At 31.8% G+C, this 24,553-nt stretch overlaps 2 protein-coding genes across 3 annotated transcripts; both read right to left on the bottom strand.

Moving 5' to 3' along the window:
- Positions 1-831: 831 nt before the first annotated feature.
- On the bottom strand, positions 832-3,225 carry LOC123924097 (dehydration-responsive element-binding protein 2A-like). 2 transcript variants are annotated; one of them, XM_045976863.1, is made up of 2 exons: positions 3,032-3,225; positions 832-2,562 (listed from the first exon to the last, which is right to left on the bottom strand). In XM_045976863.1, the coding sequence occupies exon 2, from the start codon at positions 2,519-2,521 to the stop codon at positions 1,208-1,210; it is 1,314 nt and encodes a 437-aa protein (XP_045832819.1). In that variant the 5' UTR covers positions 2,522-2,562; positions 3,032-3,225; the 3' UTR covers positions 832-1,207. The 2 variants fall into 2 exon arrangements, with proteins under 2 accessions (XP_045832819.1, XP_045832820.1); XM_045976864.1 differs by having other exon boundaries at positions 832-2,559; positions 3,032-3,219.
- A 15,980-nt stretch (positions 3,226-19,205) lies between these two features.
- On the bottom strand, positions 19,206-23,077 carry LOC123924096 (laccase-5-like). Its single transcript, XM_045976861.1, has 6 exons — positions 22,907-23,077; positions 22,538-22,689; positions 22,005-22,249; positions 21,383-21,511; positions 19,984-20,943; positions 19,206-19,567 (listed from the first exon to the last, which is right to left on the bottom strand). The coding sequence occupies exons 1-6, from the start codon at positions 22,991-22,993 to the stop codon at positions 19,437-19,439; spliced, it is 1,704 nt and encodes a 567-aa protein (XP_045832817.1). The 5' UTR covers positions 22,994-23,077; the 3' UTR covers positions 19,206-19,436.
- Between the last annotated feature and the right edge of the window lie 1,476 nt (positions 23,078-24,553).

Genomic DNA, 24,553 nt, shown 5'->3' with positions numbered 1-24,553 from the left:
TAAATAGGCACATTCCAAAACATATACTCCCATTATCAACTCCTCTCACAACCACTTTTGTTTATAAGAATTTTTTTTTCCAAAAAAACTGATAAAACACTTACTATTGAGAAATAAAAATTGATTTCAGGCTTTGCCATATCCATTGGAATTTATAACAACCAAGGATGTTTGCTATTTGCTTTAGATCAATTCTAAGTTCAAAAGCTATCTAATCCAAATATCTAAACAACATATAATTTGACTGGGTTTTCATTGTTCATTCTAAAAAGTATGACTTATTATGAAAATCTGTAACATTGGAGTTTGAAATTTTACCTATTACACATTTAAACAGGTTTTGAGGAAAAAACGCAGAATATAAATACTTAATTACAACTTAACTAATCTTCTCTAGTAGTATAACCATCTGAAGACAAGTCAGCAGAAGGGTCAGCAAAAATGCCTAATATTGCAAGGTCCAAATGTGTGACCTCTTTTGCTTCTGTAAACCACAGTACATCATTTTTTATTTTTAAGCTGACACAAACCCAAATAACAGCTACACATGTTACAACAGAAGTCTAATATCATCACTAATCAATGAGATTTTCCCTTTCTTACATCACTTTCATGTTACAACAGAACAGTTTTTAACATGCAAGGAGAAAAGAAGCTCCCCTTGAAGGGTCATTAGAGAACAACAGCCAATATAATCTCAAGTAGAGGACCAATCAAACAGTAACAAAATTCTAGAATGTTTTCAATATATAAATTCAGAATATATAAGTTTTTGTTACTTGTTTTGTTTCTACACATAAATAACAGCAATGATTCAAAATACTCAAGATATACTGGTAGTCTATGTCCTTGGTATATAACATGAAAAAACTAATGTCAAAATCAGTTCTCAAGATGTTGTATTAGACCTTATAAAGTACTGTACATGAGTTATAAGGTAGTCCAAACTAAACCCAAGAAACAAAGTAAACTAACAAATAAACAAATGTTGTTAGCTAATTCCCCATTTTTAAAAACCCTATAGAGAATTAGCATGTCTAAAAGAAAGAAAACATGAAGAAGATACTTAATATGTATTTTTTTTTATGCACATATAAAGCTAAAAGGAGACCAAATCCATGAGAAAAGCTGCAAGCAGATGTTCAAGCCAGTTGATACTAGTGAGGCAAAGTTGTACACAAAGTTTCCTCTAATCATTCTTCCTTCCTTACATTCCTCTTGAATCATAATTCACATCATCAAAATTCAAATCAAGAAATGGTGTATCTTCAAGAGAACCATTACAGTTCACAGGTTCTTCTATTTTAAAGAAATCTAATGCATAATCAACACCTGATGTTGTGTCTGTATGTTCTATATGAGGTAAACTCCCTAACAGCATAGCATCTGGATTTTCCAATTCATAAAAGAAGCTTGGACTAGTCCCAACCTGAGGATTACTCTCTTCAGGAAAACCCATTTGTCCACAATTCAAACTTTGCATCAACCCAGATTCATCAACTGGATTATTGTCTAACTGCCCCAAAAGCTCCTCCGCTTGAAAGAACTCATCCATTGAACAATTCTTCTTGTTATCATCACCATTGAAGTCAAAATCCAAGTCAAAGTCGAAGTCAAAGTTATCAATCCATGAAAAATCCATCTGGTCATTACATACACCATCTCCAATCTGCACAACATCATGTTTCTGTGTTTCTTCTAATTTGGCATCTTGGATTTCACCACCACCAGGGTCAATGATATCAGCAAGCTCATCCTTTGGCTTTTGTATTCCTTCTGATTTAGCATCTTGGATTTCACCACCACTAGGGTCAATGATATCAGCAAACTCATCCTTTGGCTCTTGCTTAATTCTACTAGTTGGAGACGAAACTTCATAACAAACATCAACAGTATTGTTCATAGTGACAGGTATCTTAAACATCTCCTTAACATCCTCAACAGCACAAACCTCAGAATGACTTGACAGAGTTGTTGTCTCAGATGTTGCAGGAGTTGTCACCACTGAAGAACAACAGCTAGCAGCAGGAGCAGCAGCAACATCATCTGATGAAGAATCCTTCAAATATTCCTTAATAGAACTATAATCTGATATATTCGGGAAGTTAAGTCGCGCGGAAGGACCATACATAGCTCTAGCAGCATAATCATAAGCAAGAGCAGCTTCTTGAGCAGTAGGAAAAGTACCTAACCAAAGCCTACTACCTCTATTTGGTTCCCTAATTTCACCAACCCATTTCCCCCAAGTCCTCTGTCTAACACCTCTATACTTATTCTCTGAGTTTTGAGGTCCTCCTTTCCCTTTCATACACCCTTTCTTTGAACCTTTCGCCGGCGCTTTACGCTTCGGTTTACCATCATCTTTACCAGCATAGAGACGCTCATTGTATTCCCTCCACTTAGCTAAAATCTCAGCCACAGATTTAAGCCCTTTTCCTCTACTCCTAATTTTCCTCTTCTTAGACAACTCCAATGGCGCAAGATTAACATTATAACTCTGATCATAAGCTGAAGCACCCATCTTTCAAATATATTTAACAGTGCCCCAATTTACAATATCTGCTGGTAAGAACAAATAATAAACCAAATCAACACCACTATTTATATATATATAAAAAAAACTCAAGCAAATCAAAAACCCTAAAAAGTAGAGAAGTACAAATTGGATTCCACAATTTACGCTTATTGTAATAATTTAATTTAATAGTTAATAATAACAAATCAAACTAAAAATGGAATTTCCTTGGCCACAAAGTAATAGAAAGTGATAGATACAAAATATCAAATACTTGGTGTGCAAGATTTATACTTCAAAAAAAATTATTTTGACCAAAAAAAGAAAAGATTTATTGATTTTTTATCAATGCTTCAAAATCGAGAAGCTGAAAACAAAATTATAAAAAAAAAATTAATTAAATTAGAACTAAAAAAATCAACATGATGAGTAGTAATGAAACAGAGATGAATTTCAAGGAAAAAAGAAGAAAAGCTAACAAATCAGAGAGAAAGGTTTCAGTGAAATGCAACTAACCTGAGGTATCTTGAAAGCTTAATTCTTGAAGAAACGCTTTTTAGGGTTTTTCAATTTTTCCTTTTTTGTTTTTTTTTTTTTGCTTTGTGGTGTGATTTTGGTTTGAAGCGATTTGAGAAAGAACAAAGGAACGTTGTTTTGGTTTTTTGTTTTTGTTTTTGTTTTGTGAAGAAGAACAGAAAAAATCTTTTGATACTGAAGTATGTATTTATAGTATTCTCTAGATATTTCTGATATTTTTTAATTTCGTACGGTACCGAGTGACGTGGCGATTTCTTAATCGTGTTGTTTTGCTTCGGTTTCCCGAACCTTGTGGCTCGAACCTTCCCGAGCCATTTAAAAGAGCGTTTGGGTAGTAAGTTTTTTTTTAATAAATAAAAAATCACGTTTGGCTTTCCTTCTTCTCAAGATTTGTTGTTTTTTTAATTGTTTTTGATAATCTCTGGATTCTCTCCGATAGGTCCACCCATTGTATCTTCTTAAATATCTACTGACTTGTGCGATTTAGCTCTAAGGGTTCTTTAGTTTTATGGAAAGAAAGTCGGAGGAAATAAAATTACGTAAATCAATGCATTAACTTGGACAAAAGTTAGTCTAAATTCATACATTGGTTTGCGTGATTTTCTTTCCTCCTATTTTTTTTCCATAAAACCAAACGGAGTCTAAGTCCAACAATTGATTTTTATTTTATTTCACTATTACGAAGTTTCCAACGCCATGATAACGATGACTAATCTCAAAAATTTGTGGGACATATAAGCTGGTTCATCTCTCTTAGAGCATCATTATCCCAAAACTCAATATGAGTTCTTTAAGTGGGTCATATTTCATTCTTTATATTATTTTACACTTTTCAATTATTTAAGCAACTCAATCACATTTCTCAAATATCCATACAACTTATCAAAAACTCTTAAATGGGTCCCATTGGGTCCCACATGTTTTACTCATTTATACCATTGCATATACCATGTGTCAGATTAAGACCGTTGGCAAACAAAACAATGAAGCGCACTGTAGCAACGTTGGATTTATTTGGATTATCCATACACTCCTGACAAAAGTCGTTCCTTTTCATTCAAAAAGCACTGATAATGGTGCTCTTAATGCACATGTTATTATTGTCCAATAATTGATTTTATCATTCTTTTAAAAATAAAATGTGCTTAATCGTATTTATATGAGAAAAATGTGCTTAATAATCATATTTATATGAGAAACATGTGTTTTACTCCCTCTAATTTTAATTATAAGAGAACTTTTAGTTTTTAGATTTATTGGAATACTAATGTATTTAAATTATAATATAGTTCAAATACATTGATTTTCCAATGAATTTAAAGAGTAAAAATCCTCTTATAATTAGGATCGGAGGAAGTATATGAGAACAGAGATTACGAAAATGTGTCTACAATGAAGGTTTGGGATGAAGAAGGAATCTTACTCCTGCCGTGCGGATTTTTTTAATATTTTTTTTGTAGTTTAATGGTTATTAATTACCATTTAAAGTGAATAAGTAGAAGCTTTTGAATTTGAACACCGATTAATTGATAATACAATATTCTTGAGGTGTGCCTTAAGAGTACTGAGTTTTGTAAACATGTGACACCGCACACACTCTTGACTATCACACATGCTAGCTTAGTTCGATTAGGGCGGACTTGGACTAGGGTGATGTGACAAATTTTTAAAATCCTAAATTGAAAAAGAATTTAATTATTTTTTAATAATCAGTATGATCCTATCCGTTAATTAATGCACACGTTTTTATTGTGTGTGGGTCAAGTTTGTTCCTATATGTTTCCAATCAGATAGACTTCTGTTCGCATTCGATCTTATTTGTTCCACGTGTGTTGTTACGATCCAATTTGAAGGGAAATCGTGACATAAAAGCAACATAATTAAAAAAAAAAAAAAGATTTTCCTTTACTGGATCAATATTACGAACGTGACAAGAAGCAGTGACCACCTCTTGAAGTGCAGAAAAGAGCTTCAATCACAATTGAGCAACGTAGCAAAGCCTCTACTCGTCCACACGAACGGTTCTCCTCTGGTTTCCAATGCTAGCCAAGGGATCAGAGGTTTAGAGAGTGGAATGCGTTTTTGGTTTCTCAAAACGAAAGTTTAACCTTTGACTTCAGCAGAAGGGTTCTATTTATAGAATCACTTGTGTATTCTACAAGTCAAGTGATTACCATTGGGCTTCCGTAAGCCCATTAGCCTATTTTCTAACTAATTAGCTTTTATTCGCTAACTGCACCCCTATTTATAAGTCTTACTTATATTTCTCATTTTTACTGTTCTATTGTTTGTGTGACCCTATAGGTTCTCGTAACATTTGCGATAATATTAAATCTTATTAATATTATAAACAACGAGCGGTGTCTAGCAACACATCACTGCTACCCAAGTTACAAGAATGTTAGGTGATCAGACGAAACCTTTTCACAATAATGTTCGCGTGTACAATTACTCCTTTGTCCTCATATCTATATTGAACACAAGGCATAGATGATGTCATCCTTGTATAGTTCAATATTTATATTCCTTGATCTTGAAGCATACTAATTAACGAATAAGTCAAATATCTCATATTGACTTAATTCGGCATGACCATGCAATTTTAAAATAATGTTTCACCAAGAAGCCTAAAGAACGGGGACAAATCCAATCTAGGACACCTATGTCCCTCAACATGATTCGTCAAATGCCCATTGTTAGAATATGCATAAAATATTATAATATTATTTGTCGAGAAAATATCTCTATCATTAGGTTTGTTTATTCTAATCCTATGATTAAGGGATTTAGTTTAGGTTTAAACATATTCACTTGGTTATAAATATCAAGGCAGTATCATACTATTTTATTATGTAAATACTAAATATTGTATCTAGGTCATTGACATCATTATCAATAATATTTATGTTTCTTATTGTTTTATCCTATTCTTTCACCTAAATATCACAAATTCAACATGGTATCAGAGTCATGGTATCCACCTTGAAATACAATTCTGCTACAACCTTCTACCCAGAAAAATGAACTCTCAGTTACTCTTCGCGTTACTTTTTTTCTTCTTTGATTTATTATTTAATTTTGGAGGCCTTGCTTCCATATAAACCCTAGCCATCATTAGATTCTTGTTTAATGCCTTTGCTTTCTATCCTAACTTTATTTATATGTTACCCTAACACTTGCAGCCCACATGCCACTTTTCCATGAATCTTTTACCTTTAGCCACCGTTTATTTTTCCAGATTGATCGCCGGTCTCTCCTGGTCTTGTTTTGGTGGTCAAATTTTCCTTTTGTGATACCTTAATTCGCAAGCATCCCGTTTGAGATACTTTAATCCGCGGACATCCCTTTTGTGATATCTTAATCTACGGCCATCTCGTTTGTGATACTTGAATCTGTGGGTATTTTTCCATAATTTGATATGGATTCATCTCTTTGGCACTGCTCTACTAAATTTCTATGCTCTCTTCATCTAAATGTTTTTATTTGTTTTATTTAGAGTTGCCGCAAGTGCCATATATTTGAGTGTGTAATTATCGACCAATTTTTTACAGTGCAGTAATTAATAAACTGTAACAATTTGGATCAGGTTGTTTTATCATGAACTTGTTTTATCATGAACGTTGTGGCTGCCTATAAGCAGGTTATAACAGTCATTTCTTGATCTAGTCGCTAATGCTTTGAGACGCTACCGCTTTGTATTACCTCTGTTTTGAATAATAAAATGCTATGAGTTATTAATTGTAGAAAAAAAATTTCAACTCATGATCATAAATTTGATTTGAATTGACTCAGCTCATTATAAACTCTGATTAAATCTAATCCATAGTTCTATAATACCTCAATTTAATTTAATGTAATATGAAAAGACTGAAATGAACACTACTATCTATAACAGTTTCTACACAAGTGCATACTATAGTTTATGTCATTTCTAGAATTGAAATGAAACAAAACGCCGTTTCATTGCAAAAGCCAAAAAGTACTAGTAGAATCAACAATAAGCACAAATCAGCTTCCAAAGCGGTACATCCATACCAATTTACCGAATCAGATAATTTCAATCCTAAGTGATAAATATTAGCTTCATCATTATTGATGAAAATTGGACTAAAAAAGAAATATAACACTTCAAGAACACTACTACAACAACTCCAATTATAGTTCAAATGGATAAGTGGCACGTAAGTAATGAACGTGTAAGCTATGGAATGGATTCCTTTGTATAAGGAATAGGAATCAGAGTAATCAGACATTATCCCTATGTATGATTGACACGTCATATTGCATGCACGTGGGACACGTGCCATGTCAGCTATTGTGACACTTTTATGTTACCTAATGGTAACACGTACGTTGTTTTTTTGACGGTATACGGTTTAATGAATGTTGTGTTGCTTAACCACTTCTTGAATGGTGGTTTGGACCGTTTGGTTCAACTTTACTGCTGATAATGACGAAAGAGTGGCTAAAAAAATTGAAAGAAAACAAACATAGATTGATTAGAAGATTGTTCTGTTTCGTTATGTGGAACATGATGTGAAGAGCAAGAATGTGAGATTCTCTAACCCGGATCGGTTCTTACTATTTTTTAATCTAAAGGTATTATCCGCGCAACTCTAAAGACTAACTAATCCACTCGAGATAATTAAAATCCATTTAAAGATTGATATTTTTCAACAAATACTTCTTCATACGCACCGACCGAAAATCAAACTCATGAGCAAATGGTTAAGAGATGCAAGTATCAACCACTTGTGTCTAGAGTGACGTTAACAAAAACACACTTTTAGCATATCTTTTAATTTAGGAAAAAAATAATACACATTTTCATATGGTTTAGTGTAGAATCTATATAATTTTTTTTAATACAAGAGTCTATATGAATTTTAATTAATAAAATATATTATAGTGTATTAGTTTGAAGAAGGCTATGAGCTTGTACAAGTTGAGGTACTTAATAACCCAAATCGAATTCAAGATATGTCGCATACCAACTTTTAAGATTAAAATAGGATGTGAGTAAAAAAAGAAAGAGGATTAAAATAGGATGTAAAAAATAATTAAAATAGAGCGTCTAAAGTGTTTGAGACAATCTTAATTAGTTTATGTTAGAAAATGTGTTGTTAGGTCCCATAATTCCTAGATCAACTAGAAAAATATCGAAATTGTTAGGTCGGACGTCGTGATCCGGATTCGAATCTGAGATCTCACAATTATATGTGAGTTTAATTTCGATGGATTACCACTTTATCTAAGACAAAAAAAAAGTGTTGTTAGCCATCCCGTGTTATTTTTATATTTAATTATTTTAATTTTCTAAAAATTAAAATTAATTTTGTTTTATAAGTATTGTTGATCATTTATTTTGGTAGTTGATAAAATGGTCATAGATATTGAAAATTGACACATAAGTGAAGGAGTCAAAATTCAAACTACAATCACAATATTCGATATAATTATTTTGATGTTTTTATCAATTGAACTATGAATTATTTACGTTGATCATCTTTTCATTGGGTACAAATAATTTCTTTTATAATAGAAAACATTTCATTTATTTGAGAAATGTTAGTGGGTTAGAAGTAGAACTTAGAAAGGGTCTTATTTATTTTTATTAAGAAAGGTTCTTTTGTTGTAAATTTGTAATATACATGTACAACATGTAAAATATGTTTGCATCTCATTCCCAAAAACTAATTCGTAAAATAAGATTGTGCTCACATATTTATACACTCAACAATCCAAAAATCATATGAGACTTCAAATAACTTCAACAATACAACTACACATTGCTGATGCATACATTTGATGAGTTGTGAACCTTAGTGAGGCCCATCTTTGTTATGAATAGAAACTTGGCATCTTGCGTCTAAGTATACATGGATCAGATGATAAAGTTGGCTTATATTGGAATCTTGTTATGCCTTAATTGCTTAGTTTGGATAATAATGCACATGTAGTGAAACCACTAGGTTCGGTCTACTGATGTAGTAAAACCTGGGTTCGATCCCTAACTCATTATAAATCCAAAAAAAATAATGTACGTGCAGTGATTGCTCTTCACCCACTATTTTTCTTTGAGAAAATTTATACACATTGTGAATTTGGTATTCAATAACAATAGTATATTTCATAAAAAATTATTTCATTATAGTCTATTTCAACTGTATGACATGAAAAATGTTTAATTTTTATTAGATATCTATGTAATTTTATTTTCTTAAATAATACTTAATAATATTATTAAAACCCTAACCGTTTTCTCTTTTTCTATTTTGGAGATGCTTATACTACTTCTATCTCAAATATAAATAAACATTAATCAATAAAAATTAAAAGATTTAATTTAAATTTTGGATTAAATATACCAAATTTCTTTGATTATTTTTTATTTATATTTGAAACTGAAGTAATTATTTGTTTAGATTTTCTTTTACTACCAAAAAACATTATGCCAGAAAAGAGGCCCCATAGAACCAGCAATATTGCTGGAGCATCAAATTCGGTTAGGAACTATACTTTTAAACATACCCTACTCCTTTTGATTACACCTCCGAATTTTATTCCTTTCTTCATAATACTCTCCCTTTTTTTCACCCACCCCACTATTTCTAAAAGGAAAATGTTCACTATAAACTCGTAGTTTACCGTAATTTGTATAAATATTTGTATTGCAAATTAAATTTACAAAAGGTATTTTCTTCATATTCATAACAATTAAAAAGTGAATGAATGTTTTTATTTGGTATTTATAAAATACAAGAATATGATTAAAAACAAAGGTGTAGAAAATTATATAATTCACCCAAAAAACAAGGTGTAGTCTATGTAGAGGTAATATTCGACAATGCAAGAGAGGTGTAAAAGTTCAAGAATGAAACCACCAAATATTAGGAGTGGAGATCTTCTAGGTTTTGAAACTGAAAGAGCGTCTTAAAAATTGAAAGATAAAAAAGAGAATTGACTAATTTCATTGATGATTGTAAAAAGAATATATGATCTTAAAATGTTATTCTAAATTTTTATTGGCTCGACAATATCCTTTCCTAACATATTCATAACAAACTAGTGAATCATCAATCTTCTAGAACTAATGATTCACTACTTCATGGCAACATAATCATTCCACTTAGGTTAATTTATTGATGATCTTTTTGGGAATTGCTCTAATGGGCTTCCGAATTGTTGCTAGTGAGCTGCTCATAACAAAGAGAATTTCTTTTGGCATTTTCTGAATTTTCTTGTGACCTTTTTGAAATTAGGAAAATACCCCTATTACTACTGTTAAAGATATAGTTAGTTAGTAATTAGGAGGATTAGTTAGTAGTTTGTTGATGCCTATATATAGGCTTTGATGTAATCTTTTACTTTCACTTTTCTCATTTGTAATATTTTTCCTTCATCAATATTATACATTTTTGACCTATTTTCTCTCCTTCTCCCATGGATGCCATGTTTCTTAACATGATATCAGAGTAAATTTGGTATCCACCTTAAAGAAATTTTCCGCTGCATTTTCTCGAGAAAATTCAATTTTCTCATATCTCTTTATTTTCTTTCTCCCAATTTCCCCTATCCGTTTATTTCACCGATTCATCATCTTCTTCAATTTCGTTTTCGATTGCATTCTTGATATTGCTTCGCTCATATCTGTGTGATGTTTGCAGATTGATTCATTCTTGTTCATCATTTTGTGCTAGCTTTCCCAATTTCTAGGGTTCAGATTGGAATTCTTTGGCTATGCCTGTTTCAATTTCTTGTTCGAGGCAGTTACAAATTATAGGTTTTACAATTCGATTTCAATTCCTTGATTTGACTTCGAATCACCGTTTCTGTTTCATTCTTAGACTCTGTTTTTCCTTCACTTGATCGGAATCATCTTCTTCAAGTTTCGATCCCGATTTTGTTTCGAACTCGCATTCATCTACTGTTGATTCTTGATAGTGACAAAGTCACAAATTTTTGTTGCTATATATGTTACTTCTGAAATTTGAACGGGTTTGGAGGATCGTCATTTTGGCTCTGTGAGTTGGTGCAGAGAATTGTTGATTCATTGCTCTATCGTATCTGTTGTGTTATCTCTGAAGATGGATTTCCATGGTTATGCTTTTGGTTCTTCCTTTTCTTTGGATTTGAAGCTTAATTGCAACGAATTTGAGTTGATTTCTTAAATTGAAGAAATTTTTGAAGATTCCATATATGTATAATTCTTGAGGTTTGTCTTTCAAGCTCATCAGATTTTGTTGAAGGTTAGACTGTTTGATTTGAAAGATTTATGGTGCATTTTCGGATCTTGAGTTTTAGATTGAAACTCTATTTGGTTCATTTTAAAGTTTTGGAAGTTTCTATTCGATTTTACCCCTAAGCCATGATTTGTTGGATGGTTTCATAGTGTGATTCTCTAACTCTGTTGCTTCTTATTGATATTGGAAAATGGAACATTAATTTGGAGCTGATTTCGTTAGTCAGTATATGCTCCGGAAGACTCTGTAGCTTTGTTAAATAGGGAAGTGATTACATTCATGGAGGCAAGTGAAAACTTTTGTTTGTAATTGATAGTAGTTGGTTTTTGCTTTTCTTCCTTCGGATTGTATTTCCCTGATGGTGCTGTTTGTGGCTTCTAGTGCTATTGTCCTTGCTAGAATTAATTGGTAATTCACATTATTGGTAATTGATGGGCTGCAAGTTGCACAATGTATGTGTGTATTCCTGCACCATATTAGTGGTTTGATACTTCTCTGTGCAAGACTGGTTTATAGGTTCAAGGCTTATGTAAAAGTTTATGAGTGCACTTTGTGTTGAGAGTGTCTCCATTGTGAATATATTGCTTCTTGGTCTCAGTTTGCATCACTTCATACTAGATGGTCTTTGATTTTTTTGTGAAACATTTAAAGCTCTCAAATCATTTATTGTTGTCACACTACAGAGGAGTTGTTACCAATTGGAAGTAATATGAAGCTCCATGTTTCTCTCTTTTTTTCTGGGAGCAGTGCCAATTGGATTGTTCATTATGGATGTTTCATGCTAGTTTTTTTCTCTTATCATGAAGATTGAAGACCGGTTTGAGTTCTTTGATCTACTCTTTGTTTCCTTGGTAGTGATTCGCCTTATTGGCTTTGCTTGATTTCTGCCGTACCTTGAGCAAGTTATCTTTGCTTGCTTTGTCGAGTGGTTAGTTGGTTTTTGATGTGCTATCTCATCTTGAGCACAACATTGGTATTGATGCTTTACTCTCTAGCCATCAACCATGCTACTTGATCTTTCTCCTTGATTTGTTGGTCCTTAGATGAGCTAATTACCTTTAGCACAACTTGAGTATTGATGCTTCACTTTATAGACATCGGACCTCTTTCGACATTCTCTTTTTTGCTTCTGTCATGAGTGTTTGGTACTTTTGATGGTTAAGCTTTGTGCCTTAATTGGCTTTGTTGATTTGCTTCTGCCTATTATGGTGGTTAAGCGTTGATTTGTTGCTTCCTCCGAGTCGTTTAGCCTTGAGTTGTGGCTTCTACTTGATGGTTAAGCATTTGCCCTTAGTTGGCTTTGATGGGTTGTGTTTCTTCCTTGTGATGGTTAAGCACAACTAGTTGTATTTGAGATTTTGAGTTGTCCTTTTTGCCGATGTATTCCGGCGAATCTCATTGTATTTTCCTTTATTTTGATGTACTTTTGTATTAGTTATCTCAAGCTAGAAGTGTTGTTGCGAACACGTTCTAGCTTGCGGGAGGGTGTTAAAGATATAGTTAGTTAGTAATTAGGAGGATTAGTTAGTAGTTTGTTGATGCCTATATATAGGCTTTGATGTAATCTTTTACTTTTACTTTTCTCATTTGTAATATTTTTCCTTCATCAATATTATACACTTTTGACCTATTTTCTCTCCTTCTCCCATGGATGCCATGTTTCTTAACAGCTACTTAAGTAATGAATTTAGTTTGCTACTTCAATAGTAGACGGTGTACAATTTTGAAAATGTCATATTATGGGGTTTTTTTCTCTTTCTTAACTTTGACATTTTTATAACATCGCTACTTATCCTTAAAAAAAAAAACATTGCTACTTAATTAATAGAAGGGCACACAAGAAATATAGAATTTATACAATTTTCAACTACATCAAAGCATACTAAATTAGGTGATAAAACATTCAATGGTATTTCTAAAAAACATGGTTAGATTAGGTGATAAAACATGGTTGCACCCTAAACTTTGACATACATGATGGATAATTTTCGCAAGTGAACGAATTACCACGTAGTAATAAAAATATCGATCCACAGGGATTGTGTGATTAAACGAGTCTAATAGTGTTCATAAACATGATGCAAAGAATACACATAAATTAGGGGTTTGGTTTGAAAGATGTGCTTGTACGAAAATGTTGAGAAATCAATTGATTAAGAATGAGGTTGGATCGTCGACAATTCCCTAAACAATAGTATTCACATGCAATTCAATTGTATCGTAATGAATCACTCGAATGTTACAACTAGATCAACAATATGGTGAATCGCAATCTCTTGTCAAAATCCACCCTATCCTCTACCGATACTTCTCCAATCTCTTGGATGGAAGCTACCGGTAGCGGAGTATTTGAAAACGCGTTGATCGTATGCTACATTCTATGTTTCAATCTCTCGACCGGAAACACTCAAATGCACAATGAATTCAGTTCTGATTTCAACTCATACTCTCGTACATAATTAAAATCTAAGTTCATTGCAAGATTGATCAGAAATTGTAAAGCATTAAGGATAGAATTTCATTGAATAACATTCATAAAAGAGAGATTCAGTACAGATACAATTGATTACATGAAATACATTGGTTTAGTTCCTCATCATGATCCAACCTCAATGGAGGTCTAGCCTCTCATCGTGAAGTAGCTCGATTCTTGCTCCAACTTCAAAGAATCCACTCCCATGATGTTGAATGCTTCCAATCTAGCCACCTTTAGCCTCTGGAACACAGGATCAGTCTTCAATCGTGCCTGGAATTCCCAAGATCAAGATCAGATTCCCCAAATTTTCCAACCACTTCTCAGAAAAACAGAATTCCTTATATAATATTGCAACCACGCCGCGCGTCAGATCTATCACGCCGCGCGTGGTTGCAAATCCATCAACTACGCCGCGCGTGGTAACAGAATCACGCGGCGCGTGATCAAGTCAGAGAGCAAACCAATTCCTGAACAAAGCTTCACGCCGCGCGTGGTCAGGTTTCACGCCGCGCGTGATCAGAGTGAAAACTTGGCTCCCTGTGATCTCCATCACGCGGCGCGTGATGGGCTACGCCCCCAGCGTAGTGAACCTCAGTAATTTCCTGCAATTTTCCTGTTTTCTTGTAAAACAAGTAATCAAATTCCTGATTTAGATTTCTCTTATATTTATTGCTAAAAACCTACTAAAAAGCATTTAATGTTGCTAAAATAGGCATGGATTAGAGAGTGTGACGATCCGTCATCAATACACATTATAAACATATAACTTTTTAACTATAATAACATCTTGTTAGCATCTCCATGAATTTAACTCAATTGGCAGGGACATCACATAATATATACAGGAGTTGGAGTTCAAAACCGGAACACTTCATTTATTCACCTTTAAAGTGAATTTTATAGCCACTAAATTACTGGATAAAAAAAATTTAAAAATTGTTAGTATCTTTTAAAAAAAGACTGATGCGCGATCACGCACTTCAAAGTTCAAACATGTTTAGGACGGCTACCCACATCATAAAAACTAGTGATTCTCTAGTTCAACTTTGGGTAGTAGCAATTTTCTGGGCCTTGCCAAAATAAGAACCAAATATGAAAATGTTGACTTCAACAGAAACATTATTTTACTTTATGTGTTTATTCAATTATTAGCTTTGTTGAGAAAGTAAAGAGTTGGATGCCAACATATTTTGCCTTATTGCCTTTGCAGCATTAGTCCAACTTTTGATTTCTTGTTAGACTGAATTCTATGTAACAAGTCCACTTTTGTCGTTGTATCCATATTGACCTTCAATTAAAAATAATTTCACTTTACAATTTGAGAATATGCTTTACAAAAGTCATCTTAACTCTTATGAAGCATGCTCCATGCTTACTAATTACTTATGCATGTGATGATCAAATTATATTATTACTCCAAACATAGTCAAATAAGTAGTAGTAATTTTGGAGAAGGGATTCTCTCCCATTGAAATTCCTCATGTTGGAGAATCCCCACCATTAATATCAATTTTTAACAATTAATTATTTTTTATATTTATTTTTTAAAGGTTGAGATTGGACTGGACCCTTCATTTAATGGAGAGAATCCATTCTCGTAATTTTGGTCATCTAACACATAAAAAACATTGGCTCTAAATTCCATTTCATCAACTTGCAATTATTATATGTTACTATTATTATTTTTGTAACTATAGTGGTGCTTTGTGCTTTAATTTGTCAAAACGATTTAGTTTTAGTTATATATATAGTACTACATTTGAAATTATAATTGACATATTGTTCTTTTTCTAGTATTCACCATATTCAATTTCTAAAGCCCTTTTAGTTTATTGCACATAATAGAAAATGTTTTATTGGGTACTGTTTATAAGATATTTTATTTTATAGTAACTTGTTTCATATCTTATATTGAGTAACTTGTGATTTATTTTTTATTTTTAATTTAATGTTGAATTATCTGCTATATAACATATTAATATAAGATTCCTAGATCTTCTTTAAGGAACACGCTTCAAGTACCTTCTCATACTGAAGAAAGAACCGATAAAATCGGTAAAAACCGGAGAACACAATAGTTAAACCGTATTTTAAGTTTTAACTTTTTTTAATATAAAAAAATAGAGAAAAATACAGAGTAATTGAAAAATACATTTTCAATTCATACATATGATGAGGCAAGTATAATGACAGCGATGACAAAATATCGCGTCCTCTTGTGTAATGGTTGCCTTCCTTCAGGCTCAACCACACGCGACACCCGAACAATAGCCAATTTGAACATTGATGATTCAAAATTGTATTCGAGCTGAATATTTGTCATGTGTTTTAAATTTCAGTTTCAATTCTTCTCTTTTTAGTGCTCTCTCATCCTCTCAGAGCAAAAAATGACCGAAGAACGCTTTTGCCATATAAAGGTTTCAAATCTCTTCTCCATCTGCTATTTCATGATCTGATTTGTATTTTGAATGTGTAATTATTTGTTTATGTTTTCAAATTAGGTTCTCTTCTCACTCAAATCCTTCTTTCAAATTTCATGTATTTCATCTTCAATATTTCGGTTTTTTTTCTTTTTTGAATCCCTAATTTGATTCAATTGTATTTCTAATCCTCTTTTTATTTTTGTTTTTTTACAAACAACCTTCTGGAAAAAAGAATGTGAAGTAGTAAGAAGAGGAACAATTGATGATTTTAAAGTTCGAAAGCTTCTACGATTAAACTACACAAGATGCTTATATTTCTTTGTTTGAATTGTTTGGTAAACACCTATCCAGTGTTGTTAATAGCGGATTGCCAAAAAGTCAATATGAGAAATATCTGATAGCGTAGCGGAAAAATAGAGGAAGCCGCAAAGCGGTTAAAATAAGTAATTATATATAAAATAAAACATAAAACACAAATAAAAGCTACTTGATAATACAAAAAATTGAACGACATTAATATGAAAATCTCAAATTCAAACAAACTAATGAAGGAAAAAACTGAAATTAAAAACAACTTAAAACTCAAAAGCTAAGTATCTCAAACTTCAAAACAACTAATAATCGGTAGTTCTAGCTCTAACTAGTGAAATGCTGAAGGTGAAGATAAAATAATGAGAAACAATACAAATATATTTTTTGGTTTATATATATATATTCATAAAAAAAGAAATGCAAGAAAATAAAATACAATAGTATATATGAAGAAAAATAAAAGACCAAGAAAATAATTAAAGTTGATGGTGTTACTTGTCTAAAGTTGTAACTGGTGAAATTTATAGTTTTTTCAAAAAATAATGAAAAATTCTATGTAATTATTTAAAATTCATTTATTTTATAAATAATCATAAATATAACACATGTTAAAATTTATTATCATTTTGTATTCTCATATATATATATATATATATATATATATATATATATATATATATATATATATATATATATATATATATATATATATATATATATATATATATATATATATTGTAACATGACATACATAATTCTAAAATTTATATTTAATATATGAAGATTGAGGGAGAATGAATTCTTCTGAAAAAAATATTGGTAGTATCATGTATGTAGCATGTGTTCTTGTGATGATTGACATGTATGATCCTAATAGTCATATTTAATAAATGAGAAGTAAAGAACGTCAATTGTGTATCATTTGTTCAGATATCATGTTTCTGATGCAACTCCAGCATTATAGAGGGACAAATTTAATCAACATAAGGCTAGTAAAATCTCAAATTCAAACAACTAACAAACCAAAAAATACATGAGAAGAAAAGTGAAGATGATGGAGGAAAGGTTTATGAAATATGAGAGTCGGTAGTGGGTTTGTTTACCTATAGGGTAATATAAACCCACTCACTCCACACTTCACGTTGTTTTTATTTATTTTTAATATGGGTCAATAAATAGCGGCTATACTGATTTAGTTATGTCTTTATAACTTGAAATAGTATGATAGCGTATTGATTAGTAACACATTGTTAGGTTCTCGTATACTATCATATTATGTTTTGGAATTTAGAACATGTAATTGGGAAATTCTAACATAGTCATAAACCCAAATAAAAAATATTTGGGCACACACAATTGAAAAAGCTTAAATGTAAACTAATTTAGTCACATAATTTCACATAATTTCATTATCTTTTTTATTAATTTTTTTAAAATTTTGTGAGTGCACCTAAACATATAACATTTAGGCTTCTGCCTAACCAAGAATACCTCCATGTTACTAATTAAATTCTACGTTACCATGTTATTTCAAGTTAAGGACAAATTATAGTTAACAAAGTATATATGAGACACTCAAGAAGACATATCGTAAATGTTACACATTCAATCTCTCTTGGAGAATAAAGTGCGACTCACCGACAATTCATGATGCATGTATTTTTTAATGACACGGTTCCACATATTTGCTCTCCCAGATCATTTCCCCACATACAAACACTTGGTTCCTTAAAATGTAGTTTTTAATACAATTAACATATGAACACCTCTTACTCATTGTTGTTAAAATCACGTTTTAACGCGTTAATTCATTTAATTTTACGCTTTTAAGTATGAAAAACGTGTTAAATCGGATGTAAACTTATTTTTTAATAAATTCGGAAAAAAAAAACGAGTTTACACCCAGTTAATTCGGTCAAACTTGGATGTAAGAGTCTTACTCATTGATACCTCCACTCCTAACACTTACAGAGACATGTGCTTACAAAACCTCATACACTTGTTTGACTTATAAGTAAGGTGACCTATGAACCTAATGCCTTAAAGTTTTGAGTTGAGATGTGGTTTCCCCCTCTTTTGTGGCTCCGGATTTCCCAACGAGTGGTATCTCAGTTGGCTTGGTGGGGTAGCAGGAGTGAATCCTGCTATTGGATCAATTATAGGAATTTTGGGAACTCACTTTGGGGGAGATTGTGGATGTTAAGTGTGAGTTGTTAAGTCCCACAACGACTATGAATAGAAAGAATGTTGAATTTATAAGGAAGATGATCCATATACCTAATTCCTAACTTAATGCTTTGGGTGGAGATGTGGTGTCTCCATCTCTTGTGGTTCTGGAGCAGGATGTGTGAACTCACACTTGAGGAGAAATTGTTGGATTTCAAATGTGAGTGGTTTAAGTCTCACATCGACTGTGAATGAAAAAATATTAAACTTATGTTATATGTTGGTTTAAGCTTTGCCGTGTTTTCGGTTGATGTCGTGCTAAGTGTCTGTGTTTACGTCAGTGTCCAACAAAACACAAAAATATGTAACTACTACACTCGATCATTTTCGGTCGTGCTAGGTGTCGGTGTTTACGTTTGATTATCTTAAGTCATATCTTAAAAACATATTTTCTCCATAGACTTGGAAAGAAAGATCCAGAAATAATCAAAACTTATATATCTTTTCCTTATAACAAGAATTACAAAGAGAAATATAACAACTAGTATCAATTTAATAAATTGGGTTTGTGACACTTATAAGATAGCATTTGTGTTTGAAATCACATTACCATCTTTTTTCTAAATCCAATTTATCTCTATGAAAAGAAAAATGAAACATAACAAAGGAGAAAAGATCCCCAATGCAGGGAAACAAACAATGAACATCAAAACTAAATAAAATTACAAATAATGTGACAAATTGCATAATTTTGGATTATTGTCCTAACACAAAGGCAGGTCCTCAGGAGGGGATTCTATGGATTCTAATAGTCCTTCTCCATCTTCTACCAAGAACACAGTGGCTAAACCCCATCCAATGTGAACATCCAAGTGACAATGCATAATCCAAACACCTACATACATCACAAAGAACCAATTGCATAAGATCAAACATTGAATAATTGATTTTTATTTTTATACCAAAGTTTCAAAATGCGGCGACATATCCTTAATATTTCAAAGAATCACAGTCAAATGCAACTACTAGTGTTGCCTAAATTATTGCCAAAAAAAAAAAAAAAAAATCAAAAACCTTGATGTGGGGATCTAGATTTGGTTCGTTAATCTTTATTGTAAAATTTAGGGTTAAATTAGTCTTTATAAAATTTACAACTTTTGAAGTTAAGTCACTACATAAATTTTACCTACAATTAGTCCTTACTTTGATTTTACGTGGACTAAATACAGAAGTTAAAGTAACAAATTTATAGAGACTAAAAATATATTTAGCCTTAAATACGATGCAAAGTTGGATTTGAACTAATGTTACCTGGATTGTCAGCAACAAATCTGATAACTGCCCAACCATTAGCAGGCACAGCCACAGTGTTCCTCATAGGTGGATCAACAAGGTTAAATTTTGAAGCATCTTTCTTAGGGTTAAAATTTCCAAATCCCTCAGCAACAATATAAAAATCATATCCATGAAGATGAATAGGGTGATTCTCAGGAGTAACAATACTAGTATCTTGCAAAACAATTTGAACCCTTGAACCAAATTTCAACTTAGTAACTTTAGTCCCTTGAATTGGTTGCCAGAGCGACCGACTCACATTACCAGTGTAATCAAATTTCACCGGAGGTTTCGCGGGAAAATCGGTAGTAAAAACACCTTGAACACCAAGTTTATGAGCTTGCAAGATTGAAAAATTGCTAGGAAGTACAAAAGACACATTGTTCATACTAGAAGTGAACCGTGTTCCGTTCGGTCCTTGACATTGATTCGCGTTGAAATTCGATGGACAACTGTTGAGTCCTAATCCAATAGTAAAGAAAAGATCTTCATCAATTTCTGTAGGAACTTCAACTTCTCTAAGACTTCTAAAGCTTTTACTAAAGGAAGTAACAGTGTTTGTGTCATTGTAATTAGGTAAAGTAGGCGCAATAGGTTTGATATTTGCACCCCCTTTTGCAGGACATGGTGATGATTTGTATTCAAGAATTGCTGTAGTTGTTGTGTTATCGAATGGAGCGTTTTGAGCGGATTGGTAAGCGCGTCCGGCGATGTAGTATCTTGATGGTGGTTGGTCACCATTGATTAGAACATCAGTGGTTTGGCCAGGTCCTAACATTAGGACATTGGTTGTGAATGGTTTAACATAGGAAGCATCAGCACCTACTACTGTTAATTTGTGATTAGCAATTGTGAAGAAAAGTGGTTGGTTTAATGCTGCATTGATTACTCTTATGAGATTTGTTTCTCCTGAATCTATTGGAACAATTGTTGTGCCTACATTACCAAATGATCATGTCAAATAATGCAAAAAGTTTAGTCATTGTGTTCATGAAAAATTTAAGGTAAACTTTAAATATGAATTTAGTACTGCAAATATAGAACTTTTTAGTTTAAGTTCATGTAAATCGTTTTGTTTGAACTCGATCCTTACAAATTAAAAAAAAAAAAAAAAAACCGATTGTTTTTAGTCATTAACAAAACCTTATTGAGCTATGTGACGCCACATGACGTATTATATTGGACCACATATGACGTCAAAGATTAAACAATTATTTTAAATTTACAAAGACTGAGCCCAAAGAATAAAACTTACATGAACTAAAACAAAAAATGCTACATTTATAGGACTAACATTATATTCAAATCAAAATTTAATTTATATGCAATAATGATGGATTTAATCATATTTAACTATATAGATGATTAATCAAACCTTTGCTAGAGCACTTGTAGAGATCACCAGGTTGACCATTGATAGTGTATGCATCAGATATATTTGGAGCTGCTCCTGTTTGTGTGGCTTGTCTTATAACATCAATAGGGTTTGCATCCCACCATTCCCCTAATTAACAAATAATCATCATTATTATTTTCATTGTTAAACCATCTCCATCATGAACACAATCTTTGTCAAAAAAGATAAAGACAAACATTTCCCATAATTCCATTTCCTTTATAATTTCATCAATTTCATCATTAATTTCCAAGTTATACACAAGAATTATTCTAAGAAAATGAAAGTCACAAATTTAAGGCAAAAAATTACTCCTTTCCTTTTGTACCAAATTATAAGTCGCTTTGAGAAACCAATTTGTATAAAATTATAAATAGTGATATTTCTCACTTTATTAATTTTTTTTTAAGCCTAGCAGCGAAACTCACACACTGAAGTGTTGAGAAGTGAGGAATTGCAGGTTTAAACTCATGTCACAACATATCAAACAAACATTGAATAAAAATTAGTTGTGTTAAATATAAAAACTTAATGTTTACATTTGAAACATTATTAAAAAAATGTTATATGTAAATTGTAAAGTAAAATCATGATTAATTACCTAGAAGAATGGGTGTTTCACGCTTTGGTTTAGTGAAAGGATAAGAATCTCCTTGCTTAGGATGAATGATCAGAGCTCCATAAACAGTGGCTCTAAGCCATGAACTATGAGCATGCCACCAAAGTGTACCTTCTTGTCCTTGAATGGTAAATCTATAGGAGTAACTTTCACCAGGACGAATAGGACATTGTGTCACAAATTCTGGCCCATCAGCCCATCCTGTTCTGATTTGCCTAATCCCATGCCTAAACAATCAAATATATAAATTAAACCATCAAATATTTGCTTATAGATGACCCTTTCTTGCATATTGCATTCAAAATATGCAATCAAGATTTTTAAATTGAAGTTGCAATCAATCTTTGGCATTGCATATAATCAAGTTCATATGCAGTTGATATAACCTCAATCACAGTTGCATTAAAATGAGCTACTTAATTTTTTTAATAAGCAGAGTGAACTATAGTACTATAATTTGTCTAAACAATAAAATGAAAATTAAGCTACTAATTAGTCCTAGCTTAATATCTTACCAATGAATGGTGACATTGTAACGAGCTTTATTAGTGACTTTAACAACCAAAGTATCTCCATTATTAACTTCTAAAGTTGGACCAGGGAATTGTCCATTTACAGTAATACTCATTTGTGTGTTGCACAGCCTCTTCACTGGAGTTGCTTGAACCTATCTCAATAAAACATGCAAAATAATTAATCTCACAAAGGTTAAATTAAAAACTTATCACCAAAAAAAAAAAAAAAAACTAACAAATAAAACTGTAAGTGGCAGAGTAGTCTTGCTATCACACGATCCACTATGTTTCAGCAATCGGCACTTGTCGTTTTGATTCGTTAAAAAAAAGAATAAAAGGCTGGCTTTATGAAAGAGAAAAATAACTTACAACAAACTCGTGCTCGTGAACTTTGGCATTAGCAAAAGAAGCCAAGAGAACAAAAATTGCTAAGAAGAGGATATTGAGAGCTTCCATTGTTTAGAGAGTGATTAACAAATGTAATTAAAACTATGTGTGTGTATGAAGATTAAGGTTGCAAATTGCAATGGAAGTAAGAGTGGGAGAGAATGGTATTTATAGTGAAGATTAGAGTCTTTAAGTTTGGCAGATTAGGTTGTATTACGGCTAAAAGTTGTAAGTTACATCAAGAAACTTAGTTCAACCTTATGAAAGTTGTTGCACCCAATAGTTAATTATTTTCTTTTCATCAACGTTTGCTTCTATCTCAAGTCTTCATTTACTTAGAGGTTGAATTTTCAAAAAATGGGTGATTATTTTGTGACTTTGTCAAGGGAATATGAACGGTTTTGAATTATACATTTTTCTTGTCTCACTAAGTATGACATTTGATAGGCACTAGAATAAAAACATAAAAGTTTTATTGGTGTAGACACTTACATATTTAGAATTTAATAATATGCTAAACATGTTACAAATAAAGCTCAAATATGTTTCTTCATAATGTTAATTGAGTTTATTTTTTATTTATTTTTATATAGATTAGGTATCATTCGTTTGCAATTGTAGTATTAATTAATTTCTCGAGTCGGATAAGACTAATAATAAATAGTAAATCTCCCTCTCAAAAGTTTTAACATTGCTACATTTTTAAGGCTTGATTCGAGCTCATAACACTTGATTAAGTTGGAAGAATTTCATACCATTTCATTCAAATGCTCTTGAAATTAGCGGTCGTTGTCCGTGTACCTTTTGTTCATGTGTAATTTATATATATATATATATATATATATATATATATATATATATATATATATATATATATATATATATATATATTTGCTACAATGCAAAAATAATTGGAAATAAATTAAATTTTGTTGATAGTTTTCCATATATATATATATATATATATATATATATGGATAAAAAGAAAGTGATTTAATAATTTTACAAAACTTTCTTCAGTTGATAAATTTGTACAAAACTTATTTACTAGTCTCGTATATAAGCAAATTTTTAAATATTATTATAATAAACTAAAATATTTAATTGAGAATGTGCTTATAGTAGACTAGAGGGTCCATATAGTTTGAACCCATATAAAATTTGGTCCAATTTAGACCATTTTTTCCTACCATTACATTAAATCTTCAACTTCAACTATGGTTCATCCATACCAAATATAGGATGTGGATTATATCTTTTCATCTCTCGCCATCACTCTCTCCATCCTCTCCATCTCTCTCTTCTTTTATCTCATTTTTACCCTTCAATTTGCTCTCATTTCTCGAATCTAAATTTCATGCATTTAAAAATCATACAATTTCTCAAAGTAATTGATGTTAGTTGTTGATTGGAGATCAGACGGTTCAGATGAGTAACTATCATGTAGTTACTGCACCAAATTCATTTCCCTCATTCCTTCTCTTGTAATGTGAAGGAGAGGATCCAAATATCATTAAATTAGATTTGATGGACAATAGTACTAAAATTTGTTGGGGAAATTAAATCAAATATTAGGGGAAAAAAAATCTATATTGATCTAAATTGAATATTTTTCCACGAGTCCAAACT

The sequence above is a fragment of the Trifolium pratense genome, linkage group LG4 (genome assembly GCF_020283565.1).
Source record: "Trifolium pratense cultivar HEN17-A07 linkage group LG4, ARS_RC_1.1, whole genome shotgun sequence".
NCBI lineage: Eukaryota > Viridiplantae > Streptophyta > Magnoliopsida > Fabales > Fabaceae > Trifolium > Trifolium pratense.
This window is presented reverse-complemented; position numbering and strand designations above follow the sequence as displayed.